General features: G+C 37.8%; 1 protein-coding gene across 1 annotated transcript; it reads right to left on the bottom strand.

Moving 5' to 3' along the window:
* Nucleotides 1-625: 625 nt before the first annotated feature.
* henmt1 (HEN methyltransferase 1) lies at nucleotides 626-8,288 on the bottom strand. Its single transcript, XM_038715205.1, has 9 exons — nucleotides 8,171-8,288; nucleotides 7,784-7,896; nucleotides 6,108-6,242; nucleotides 5,727-5,909; nucleotides 5,404-5,590; nucleotides 3,252-3,462; nucleotides 2,862-2,979; nucleotides 1,760-1,911; nucleotides 626-1,061 (listed from the first exon to the last, which is right to left on the bottom strand). Exons 1-9 carry the CDS (start codon nucleotides 8,252-8,254, stop codon nucleotides 952-954), a joined length of 1,293 nt encoding a protein of 430 aa, XP_038571133.1. The 5' UTR covers nucleotides 8,255-8,288; the 3' UTR covers nucleotides 626-951.
* Nucleotides 8,289-12,485: the final 4,197 nt, after the last annotated feature.

Below are 12,485 nucleotides of genomic sequence, written 5' to 3'. Positions count from 1 at the left end.
CCTATTTCGCATGAAGGAAATCATTTTGTTCATTAATTCATCTTAAAAGCTGATATCCACACACTGTGTGATGTAACTGTAAGTCAGTGTGCTTTGTGTAATTGTCAGCATAGTTTAAATGTCCAATGTTGAAAATCATATCTTTTCATTGCTGATATTGTGCCATATTTTTTGCTGAATATTTTATTGTTAAGAGGGGGTGAAGTGTTCTCACTACATAGTTAAAACAGTGTTAAATGTATGATTTATGGCTACCAAATATCAACTATTGGAGATTTGTGTGTTTATTGGATACACGTCACTTGTTTTACCTGTGTCACACAGGTATGTTCATCTTGGTACCTAACATGTTGTTACAAACATGGTTTCTTCTCTTCTGTGAAGCTGTCTATTTAAATTGTAAAATGTATTCTCCTGTAAAGTGATGTTCTGCGCTGTTCTGACACTGTCCAGTGTTTCTTGTTACAGACTTGTTCTTTTAACATTTGCTTCCTTAACAAGTGTACTGGATGCTTCAAATGTGTACCTTGCACTGTTGAATAAAACTGTGTAAAAACTGTAAGTATGTGTAGATTGTGTTTCAGCCTGGGTATATAAAACAATATAAAACAACAATCACAATATGAACATTTTCTCACATTTAGAGTTTTACTGAACAATTTACAGTGGATTTGTCTGAGTCATCTTCCATCAGTAAATTCATATTTTAGAGGCCAATGGCCAATTTTTTCCATTGACCTACCTTAAGAAATACTATAAACTAAAGTTAGCAGCCCAAACTAGCCATCTAACAAATCAAACCAAAGTTTCCACAGTGCAGCATGGGATTTGTCAGTGCAACTCGCACTGTCCAGTAGTGACCAAGAGAAACCATTTGTCTACTCATGATTTTCTTTGGTAAAATTAAACCAGTCACCTACTAGTCCCGAAAACAAAGCTGTATCTTGCAGATCAAACATTTGTGTCCCAGGCTTCCTCTTGCTCATCACTGTGGGAGTACTGGCTGGCCTCTGCATACCCACTGTCCTCCAAATCATTACAATCCCCTTTTTCTTCAAAGCCTAAAAACACAAATGAAGACCAGTGTCACAACTACAGAAAACATTGCGTTATCAAATTCATAGAATACGCATAAGAGCAGGAAATAAACATTGCAAAATCAGCCGATGATGCATGACTTCCATAAATGCAGAGAGCTTAGTTGTGGGGAGTGGTGATTGGGAAAACTAAGCTTTGTCAACTACTTAAGAAGCCATTGTGCTGAAAATGGCTCATTGTTATGAAGTACTGGTGACATCTCATGGGCAAATCGTGGTATTGCATTTGTAGTGGAAAGATTAAAGCCAAGACGACTACTAACCAGTGTCAGAAAAAGCAAGTGGTGTTACTGCCATCATTATTTCCATTTTGCTGAGTAAATGTTACATTGGAAAAAGGGACTAAGTTTAAACAGTCAACAGCTCTGGTTGTGGCAGATTGAGAAGCACATCAAATATCCAAAACCAGTGTGACACATCTCCGATAACAGTGTGATGTTAACAGGCCTCGTCTGTCATTTTTGCAGTGTTGAAGGCCTTACCAACATGAAAGCATTTAACTGCAAAATGTTTTAGATATGTTGAGTATGTGATAAATAAGAATTTGAACCCAGTGGAAAAGCAACTCATTTCACATTTTATAACATAGTCTTCCCCCTTTCAATATAAATGTAAAATATAAATGTAATATAATAGGCAAAGTGTTCAAATGTTAACAGTACCTTGGTCCTGTACAAGCACAGCAGAACCGTCCTGGCTCAATTTTACTTCAGGGGCCTCCATCAGGATGTGTTTGAGATTAGTGAGATTCCCACTTAGGGCGCTGACTTTGGGGCAGCGGTACCACAGCACAGCCAGAGGTACAGACACAAACCTACCAGCACAGAAAAGGTGATGATATGAAACCCTTTCGATAGCTGTGACAAATCAATTCAGTTTTATTATATAGCAAGTCATGTATAATCCCAATATTCCATGTAGAGTACAATCTATTATACATGGTTAACTAAGTCAGTAATGTGATGGATATGAAAGGAAAGAAAAATATAGTGGGTTATGCTGTAGATTTCAGAACGTGACTGGTGTCAGAAGTGACATCATTCAACTGCATTATTCTCTATAGTTTAACAATATATATGCTATAATCTGAAAATGCCAGATATTGGCCTATTGGTCTACCATTATCTGTAAAATTATTGACAGAGACCCAACATTTCCCACCATGAGCAAGCACTTGGCGACAATGGAAAAAGGAGAGAGAGGGGGAGCAAGAGAGTGAGCAGGAGGAAAGAGAACATACAGAGATGTAAAATAATAGTAGTGGTAATAATAAATAAAAATGAACAATAATAAAATAATATGATAATAATAATTGTAGCAGCGGGTGTCGAGCATGAACATGAGAGAAGCAAGCGGCCCGCAACCACCCATCCAGATTCTACAGCTCCGGAGGCAGAAATACCTGCAGACAAATGTTGAGAAATATTTTTCAAATATAACACCAATAATAATAATAATAATAATAATATTTGAGAGACACATGCAGCTACATCAACAATTTTTTCTTAGGAGAAAACAGCTAACCTTATAAATTTGTGAGTGATTATTTATGGAGTTACATTTTTGGTTTACTGTGATACTTTAGTACTTTTTAATAGCTGATTTGGTAAAGCCTTAAATGTTATGAACCAACTGGAAGATAAGCCACCATCTTTACAGCCAGTCAAAATTATATGTCACAGAAACTTCATGATCTGCATGCCACAAACTGCCTTCTGATTCAGAGCCACGCTGATCCTCCTCATCTTCTTCAGGGAAACACACCTGTGCAACTCATGTTGACCTTGAACATTTGTCCAAGACAACTCTTCATCCTTTCTTTCCGTATCTTCTGCCACACCTCTGCCACACATCTCTGCTCCACATGCTGCTGTTGCATATGCTTTTGTTTTTTGTTTCAAGAGAAACATACTGTAAGCATTCCATGTGTTTAATTGGCCAAGAACATTTTACAAAACACGATACCCCAAAGAAGCATTTGATTAAAAAAACAAACAAACAAAAAGATCTTACTGACCATTTCCTATTTTAGACAGTAAAATATTTCAAGTCACTTTTTACTGAACCTACTGTTTTCAATATTGGTTTCCATATTATCTAATATACTGTATACAACTATTTTAGGGACTGAAAATAGCCGCTGGGGATGTTCACCTGTCTGTTTGTTTTCCATCTCCATGCGTCGCTCTGACACTCCGAGACATTCCTCCCCTCTTCTCTCAGTCTGGCACAGTGTAAAACTGTAATCCCTCTTCTGCTCGAGCCATCTTCCCTTCAGCTTTTCTGCCCAGTACAACACTTCACTCACCAGCACCCTACGCAAGATGTTTTGGTCACGCAGGCTGGGGTAGTTTATACTATACAGCTGACACAGAAACGGATCAAAAGACATAAATCACAATATCAACTTATCATAGAATGCAGTCCAGTATAACTCTGTATACAATACAGTTGCTGATCAATAACATTAAGTCAGTTATTACTTTGCCTGGTGCAGAAACATCTCGCTTTAAAAACCTTCTTGCCTGTTTCATGACATGGAAGTCCAAGACTTACATTACAGTCTGCTGAATCCCTCCTCTGACCAGCTAATTTATTCATCCATAATTGAGAGTTTATTTTTACTTTGTTTTACTTACATTTTTAAAGGGGACAGTGCCTCACACTTAACAGTATATGTGCACTGCCAAGTCTCATGTTGTGGTTGGTCACCAACACAAAGGTACTATATTACTAAACTACAAAATATAAAACTAAAAACATATTCACTATGTAGACCCTGGTTATCATGTTCTGAGGCGTATCCATTTGTGGTACTATCCCCATGTCCAGTGCTTTACTTTTTTCTTTAAATTTTTATTGTCCCATCGTATTTACTTGATAAATAAATAGTGAATAAATTAAGTTCATTTATAAATAAAATCTAAAACACTGCATGAAATGATAAAACCAGTGTTCTGTCCATGTCTTCAGTCTTTATCTTTTACATTTATTAAAGGCAGCACAGCAATGTTAAACTTATAGAAAGAAACTGCGTAAAGCAACGTTGCATGTTTTGTAAAAATACTAAATACTGCCCTTAATAAATGCATGCGCTTTTATTTTAACCGGTGGCGTAAAGAAACATTATATGTTTTGTAAAACAAAACAAAAAAATACTCCTTACTGCTGTTATGAATATGCTATTAGTTGAGCAATCCACTCAATATGTCAGCTGGAGTTGGGAGTGGGTTTAAGTATAAAACGTAGGCTGTATCACAGCAAGTGATTGTACTGTGAGTGTAATGTGATCAAAACCTACCTAATATAGTGATATATGCACTGTATGGTTAATGTTTAATTTTAATGTTTGATTACTGTAAGCCCCACAGCTGAGCTGTAGGAGTCGGTGAAATGAGTCCAGCTAAATTAGGGTGCGCCTGTGTAGGTGTGGCGCTGTCCATAGAATTGAAACAAACAGACCGACCATGTGACTTAGTTCAGTTTCTTAGCCAGCTAGCTTTTCATGGTTGTAAATACAACTTTCGGCCCTAATTCCATTTCCCCCATTGTAGCAGCGATCTATAGACAGAAGAGAAACGACAGGGACGTGAAGGGAGACTCAGAAACAGAGAGCGAGATAGAGACGCTTCTTTGCGCCTCACCCTGCTGATTCTGAATGAAAATTGTGAATCATCGGATTAATAACTTTAAATAAATAATGCTTTGTTTGTGATGACAGATAAGTTAAGTTTTAACAGCTAGCACCCAGACGTTGTCTAGCCTAATATTCTCCAGGCACTGTGGATTTATGATGTTTGTTCCCAGACCTCCTGATTTACAAATTAAGCACTGATAGCATTGTTCTGGGGCCCATGATGGGACGCAATGCTAAATTTGGGAAAGACTGGCTTGTGGTACTTTTGTGTACTTAGCATCTATGTTTATCCAGTGTTTCCTACATCCAGGCCACCTAGGTATATTAACAAAGTCTATTTTGCAGAGAAACACAGACAGAGATGCTATCTGGTATTATGTTATAAAACGTGGACACGGTGATTATTTTACAAGCACAAACCAGGTAAAGAAACAGTGAACACAAAGGCAGATATAATTTGTTACTACGTTGGTTTTGACCGTTTCAGCAATGTCATTAACATGTCAGTCAATTGTCACACATTGTTTAAAACACCTGATTACATACTATTTTTGCCTTTATTTGATAGTGAAAGACGAGAGCAACAGTTTATCAAGACAGTTTATATGTTCTTGAATATTGGGTCAGCATGATCCCCAACATGACTGATCTATAAAGAAGTCTACTCACCAGTGTGTATGAAAACATATCCTCAGCATCGTCACCATACAACATGTCGCAGGAATCTCTCCCTCCAAGCCGGTGAAACACACCAATCTGGGAGCAGAAGCCGACTCTCTCCTGCTGGCCTGGTGGTGCCTGTCCAACACCAGTAAAGTCCACCTCATAACCGTACTCCAAACACACCTTAAGAGCCCTGAGGATGGATTTAATGTCAACAGAATTCAATTTAAATCTTTATTGTTCATTAAAGGATATTTCTGTGTGAGGACAGTGCTGGTGTGTTGTAGGGTTGACACTCAAAATGAAAATGGATCCTTATAACAGCATACCAGGACTTGAACTCTGCTCTGGTCCACTCAAACTTGTGGTCACTGTGCCTGAAACCTGTCAGACCAGGGAAAAGGGGGTTGAACTCAGAGTTAGGGGTGCTGACGATAACCGCCACTGGGGTCATGTAACCAAATACCACCTCAGAGAAGCGCTCCACATCAGCAAGTGTGAGGTGCTCTATGCTGCAGACAGCCAGGGAGAAAACATGATAAATAATGACACACAGAGAAACAGAAATATGAAAACCACACCTGATAGAAAGACCAGGTAAACATGGAAGAGAACACAAGAAAATAAGCACAATAATAAATTGACTAAAAAGGACTCATTAAAACTCAAACACATCAACACTGAAACTCAACAGCCAAACAGCCTCTTACAGCTCTATACAGGTCGCCAGATCAAATCCTCTGAGGCGGACATCTTTCTGTGTGACTGAGCCCTGGTACAGCTCAATGCGCAGCTGATCATATGTTGGCTGCAGATAGTAACTTGATATAGGAGCTAATCCATGCCTGCGGGAACATACAAGCAGATTATGCATATTATCAATCCACACAGTGTTAACAAAACACAGCCAAAGCGCACGAGTCGATTGAGGAGCCAAGGAGCAAAATCTTGGCTTTTCTTATTTCTTTTTTTGTGAAGGTTTTATTTTTTAAAGTTCGGGGCCCTGCAAGAGGAACTACTGATGTTTTATGTGGATCTGAGTCCTACGACATTTAAGAAACCAACTATTTAGATAAAAATTGTGTTTTAATAGCTTAGACATGTGGTACACTAGTCCGGACAACCTAGACTTTCTCTTAACTGATTTAATTATAGAAAGGCTGGGTAAATTATTTATCAACTTTTAGTAAAATGATATAAATCATATTGTGTTAATGTTTTACAAAATTACATAGTTCACATAAATGTTTACAAGCAAACAGTATTAAAAAAACAAAATGCGTTACTGAAGTGTTAGTTTTCATTAAAAGTTGTGTGATTTATTGAATGGAAACGGATAAAATGGATGTTGCTGTAAAACGTCATTGCACTGACCATTCATTTGACTATTTTATGCGACTTAGAATACATCTGGGGCTGCAACTAATTCATGTTCTCTTTTCAGATAAAGCCATTAATTGTTTAATATCTGAAATCAGTCACACAGTGCAAAACCAAAGACATTTTGAAATAGCTTGTTTTAAAATTATGATTTAAATCAAAACACTCAAATGCAGCATAGCATTTGATATGCTTACATTTGAGACGGAAATGATAAATTGATTGATTATTTTTCTGTTGTTACACTGACTGATTAATTGCTTTGTGTTTCAGCTCTGTTATCGTGCCATGTAACGTTCACATTATTGGCAAGGGCGTCACTTTGTGTTGAAAAGTGGTGGGGACATAAGCGCTCAGATTAGGGCATGATGATACACTTGGATCATGAGACGTGACAATGAGCCAGAACAAGACGAGAAGATTTTATTCAACACTATTTTGAAGAAGGGAATGCTGAAATATATGAGCAGGGGTTCTTTGTGTCCTCCCCCAGAAAACTGGAGCATTAAATACTGAATTTCCTGCATTCTGGAGACATTTTCTGCTACAATTTATGGTGGAAATGTCTATATTTATATAAAAGGGGAAAATTCAGCTGGCAGATGATAATTCATAAATTTAAAAATATAACAGAATATAATGCAGTCATCAGCCGCTTGTTTTTTTTAGCTACTTTTTTGGACAATGCACATTTGTTTCTTCTATTTTTAAATTTCATTGGATGTCTTCTTTCTCAAAGAATTTTAATTTGTTAGTTAACATTTTTTGGTGCAAGCTATTTTCAGAACATTTGTAACAAATGCTCTCAAAAAATGTGGTGGGGACAAAATCAGCCATTTCAAAATGTGGTGGGGACAAAATCAGCCATTTCAAAATGTGGTGGGGACATGTCCCCTGCGTCCTCAGTGTGAATGTGATTATTGGTATTAGAAGAAGAAAACTCAACTTAATTTTTTCAACAATGTGGCCGATCCTGAATGATTAAGTATTCAGTCAGTTTACGTACATCTTTCTTTTTACTTTGGCACCGTTGATGTCCACTCCAACCAGCAGTTCAATTTCACGGTGAAACTTCAGTTTTTTGAGCAGGCTGCACTCACTGCACCCCAAGTCCACCACCTGAGGAGGAGAAGAGAGTACAACTATCAAGGTTGATGTTAAAGTTATTACGGCAAACAACGCAAACCTTGTTAACATCTTGATTTCGCGTTAGGAAGGGCGCAAAGAAGCTGGTTAACGTTAACGTTAAATTAGCTGCGTGGCGTTAACGTTAATTGGTTCGGTGAAAAAGTTCACTAAGCTGCGTGATTACGTTAGCTTGAGAATTATCGTTAGCAACCGTTGGCTTTGAAGTTAAAGTGATGTTTCCGTCTCTTATTGAGACCGTAGCTACCTTTTGTGTTTTGTTCCTCTTGACAAAATCGATGACAAATTGATGCCTCTGCATGTGAAGCGGCGGACTGAACGTTGGCTCCATCTTTTACGTTTAATTCAGTAAACATCTATCGCTCCGCCGGCCCCCAGAGGGCGCTGTGTTATTGAGTGTGTTTGCGTGGACCGACGCGAAATGTTCTTATTATTTTTTTTAATTACATATTTTTTGACGATTCTTGCAGACTAAAGACAGATTTGTGCAGGTAATGACATATTTTCTATCCACTTTTATTAAAGTATTTTAGCCTTTTGAGATGGCAACGTGTTTGTTGGTGGACTCAAGACTGAAAAATCTCAATTAACCTTGGTCAAGTCTATGCATGGAGTTGGCCAGAGGCTTTCAAAGTGGGAGAGGCCTCCCCAGGGGACAGATTACATAGAAAAGCCTAAATGTGTGTGGTCTGGCTAAAGAGAAATGTTCAGAAACACAGGTGTTTGGGGGATTTTTAGTTTTTCCCAACTTGCAAAAGTCAGGAACTAAAACATGCCTAAAGACAATCTGCCTGCCATGGCTCAATTGTTGATCAAAATCACAATCCCACAGGCATCCAGGAATTAAGCGAAACTATAAACAACTAAACTAAGGGGGGTGGGGAGGCGTATTTTCCCAAGCTTTGTCCAACGGGAAGTCCAAAGTCTAAGACTTTGAAAACCCCTGGAGTAGGCTATGTACAGACATTTGTGATCCCCTTTATCCCCACCAGCAAGTCAAAATGTATTATTTATTTATTTTTGTTTGTTTAGTGGGGATATATAAAATGATAGAATCATAATTGCATAAAGCCCAAACTGATGTAACTCAAGGTCTTGAAATGTCTTACAGTCAAAACAAAGGCATTCATAGGACAAAGCCTAGTACCAAAATTTCACAAACGCTGGAAATAGGGATTGTTTTTTTCCATTTATGCTTAAATAGTGATACTCAATTAAGAAAAAATAGTTCCTGATTATTTTTCTATTGATCAACAATTTCATTAAATGACTAATCTAACTCTAGTAATTCTGTGTTTAGCATTTAACTAATATGGTGAAGATGATAAACATTATCTTGGCCTACCTTCTAAACATCATTGTGTTAACACTTGTATTGTTTAAATGTGGTTGTGTGTGGGCCTTAATGTTTGCCTTTTTAATCTCACATTTCTCTAAATTCTTACTGAGAACCTATAGATGAGTTTTTGGGTTACAAATTTGTGACAAGTATAACTTATTTTTTGCCAGGAACCATGTAAATAAAACAATCTCAAACAATGAGAAACAATATTACTGTAACATTTTTTGGATGTACATTTGAACTGTCAACACTACACCACACCACATACACACCTAACCTGACAAATACCTAAGAGAATATGATATTCCCTAAACTGAGAAACAACATGTCATTATACCAAATATAATGATCCATATTGCGTGGCAGCCTCTTCACACGTTCTTGATAAATAATGATGTATTAAACCTCAGGGACATGCTTCCAATCAAAGGTGTTAAGAAAACACACCTTGTAACATAAACACATCAGAAATATTTTTTATGATCTGCTTGTTATGAAGTTGTTGCCTTGTGTGAAGCACTTTGTAACATGGGTTTGGACACATGCTCTATAAATAAAGATTTTCACTATTATCATTATTATTATTATTATTATTATTATTATTATATTAAGATCATTATCTTACAGTTCTCCTCATCAAAATTCAATAGTTGGGAACAGGGGAAGATTGTATCCCCACAAAGTGGGCTGTTTTGCATTCCAGTCACTTATTCCAAAATTAGGTTACAAAGTTAAAATCGTGGATCAAAGCAAAGGAAGAGGACAACAGACAACATGATATGTTGGGGGGTTTTTTTGTCTTTTTAATTTTGGACATCCAACTCTCACTGTGATGTGCAGTTTAAACACATGGTACAGCATCACTATATATACTGCAGTTTTAACAGTGATGGTTCCAAAGACTGCAGCATTTAATGTAACTAATGTCGAATATATAAATGACATACATATAAAGTCTAAATTGTACATATCCAAATAAGAAATTGACCATAAGCAGGTACAGAAGTCCTCACATAAAATGAAATCATACATACATTGTTAATTCAGGAATGAAAACTTGTTTCGTAATTAGTGGGACAGAATCCTTTATTTATATTGTAATATATACTGTATTTTAATATTAATAGGCTACAGCACATTTTCTACTAAATAAATTGAGAAAGTGTGTGAAAAAGTGAGCAATTTGAAACCTGGGGATGAAAGACCCAATGGGAGTGTTTTTGTCTAATTCAGTGATTAAAATATCTGACAAAGACTTCATCAAATTCATGGAAAGTCATAAAAAATCAACATTAGCATCAAACCCTTACACATATGGTTTTTTTTTTTTTTTTACTTTTTTTTTGCCAGATTAGACCTCCTCTCAGGTGTGGGAAACATGTACAGACTGTGTTTGATAACATAGTGCAATAACATTTCTCAGATTCTCCTGTTTGCAATTTGCTGTTAATGTGAAAGAAATTAGACTTTTATCATTTTTATTAGTACACTGTGTCGTGGACAATGGCCGAGTGCCAAGGAAAAAAACTGATAAGTGGACCGAAATGCAGGACACTGGAAGTACTGGTGCGGTAAGAAATACTCAGGCTTACATGTACATGCAGAAGTCCAAACAAAGCCCGGGAATCCAAAACATGGAACAAAAATCCTAACTGAGAACATGCAGACAAGCAGGGCAACACTCAACATAAGACGAGGACACAACAAGGACTAAACAGAACTGAGCACATTAAATACAGGGGCAAACGAGCAGGGAGTGCACAGATAAAACACATCAGGGGCAAGTTCAGCACCGACAAAACGTAGCAAAGACAAAGACACAAAAACTTATCACTACAAAATAACACAGGAAGTAAAAAACACACAGAAACAAACAAGGACGGATTTACCAAAGTAAAAAAGTAAAAGTAAAAATGGCACACAAATTAATTACCAACAAAACATAAATAACCAAAGACAAGGGATGAGAAATACTGAGGCAAGGAGAGAAACACACGAAAAATGGCATAAACAAGAATCAAACAGGAAAATATTCCATCCCAAACCAAAAACCCATGAATGGCGCATTATAAATATAATAAACCATCAAATGGATTGAAATGTAGAGCGGAGGGATAGGAGGGGTGGACGGATGTGTGGATGTGATATAAAAACAGTCTGTGATCATGAAGCCTAATGTTACTCTGCAGCTCTGTGGTTTATCAGTGAAGTGTCTGAACTCCACTGCAGGATTGGAGTCAGAGCTGTCTCCTCTATGAAATGTATTGATCCTCACTGCACTGCATTATTATAAACTATGATGAACGTCTCGGGTTACGTATGCAACCCTTATCCAACGAAGGTTAAAATGAAGGGCAACTGGACTTGGTTGAAGCTACTGGAAGACGTTTCGTCCCTTATCCAAAGGACTTCTTCAGTTCTGACTGACTGGCAGGGAAACTCAGCTATTTAACCTCAGTGGGATCGTTATCCCAGGTCATCGATACCGCTGGTTCGTTAGTGTTCCTTGTTGCTGTGACGACAGTCGTTACAGTCGTTAAGACTACCTGTGGCCAAGACTGAACGACCATCGTTGGTATCTTCACCTGAGGCCAATAGGTTACGTTTGTTGAGTTTCCTGGGAAGTGATGAAAGGACAGCATTGTAAGTGGGGGATAAGTGGTGGCGTAGACCCCCTCCCCTGTTCAATGACGGCTTCTCAAACCTGGTGTAGATGGGCTTCCTTGACACCTCTTTCAAACCATCCATCTTCTCTGTCTAAAATGTGCACCTGGTGGTCCTCAAACGAGTGTCCTCTGTCCTTCAGATGTAAGTAGACAGCAGAGTCTTGACCTGAGGAGTTGGCCCTTCTGTGTTGAGCCATGCGTTTGTGTAGTGGTTGTTTAGTCTCCCCAATATAGAGGTCTGTGCATTCCTCACTGCATTGGACCGCATACACTAGATTGCTTTTCTTGTGTTTGGGTGTGCGGTCTTTGGGGTGTACCAGCATCTGTCTTAGTGTGTTTTTGGGTTTAAAAAACACAGGGATGTTATGTTTGTTAAAAATCCTCCTGAGTTTCTCTGATACTCCAGACACGTATGGAATCACAATGTTGTTGCGTTTGACCTTCTTTTCCTCCTCCCCTGTAGTTTTGTTCTTCTTGGATTTTGTGGCTGTCTTCACAAAAGTCCATTTAGGGTATCCACAGGCTGTAAGTGCCCTTTTCAGGTGGTTCTGTTC

This window comes from Micropterus salmoides, unplaced genomic scaffold (assembly GCF_014851395.1).
Source record: "Micropterus salmoides isolate LMB-PRFRI ecotype aquatic unplaced genomic scaffold, ASM1485139v1 Ms_hic_scaffold_13, whole genome shotgun sequence".
NCBI classification, from domain to species: Eukaryota; Metazoa; Chordata; class Actinopteri; order Centrarchiformes; family Centrarchidae; genus Micropterus; species Micropterus salmoides.
This window is presented reverse-complemented; position numbering and strand designations above follow the sequence as displayed.

Bases quoted from the DNA above. Each gene is read 5' to 3' on its own strand.
- henmt1 (XM_038715205.1), bottom strand. From the start codon at position 8,254: ATGGAGCCAACGTTCAGTCCGCCGCTTCACATGCAGAGGCATCAATTT. The intron at 5,910-6,107 runs GTAAGAGGCTGT...GGCTGTCTGCAG, and splicing joins CTGGCGACCTGTATAGAGCT to CATAGAGCACCTCACACTTG. The intron at 1,912-2,861 runs GTGTGTTTCCCT...CTGTGCTGGTAG, and splicing joins GGTCAACATGAGTTGCACAG to GTTTGTGTCTGTACCTCTGG.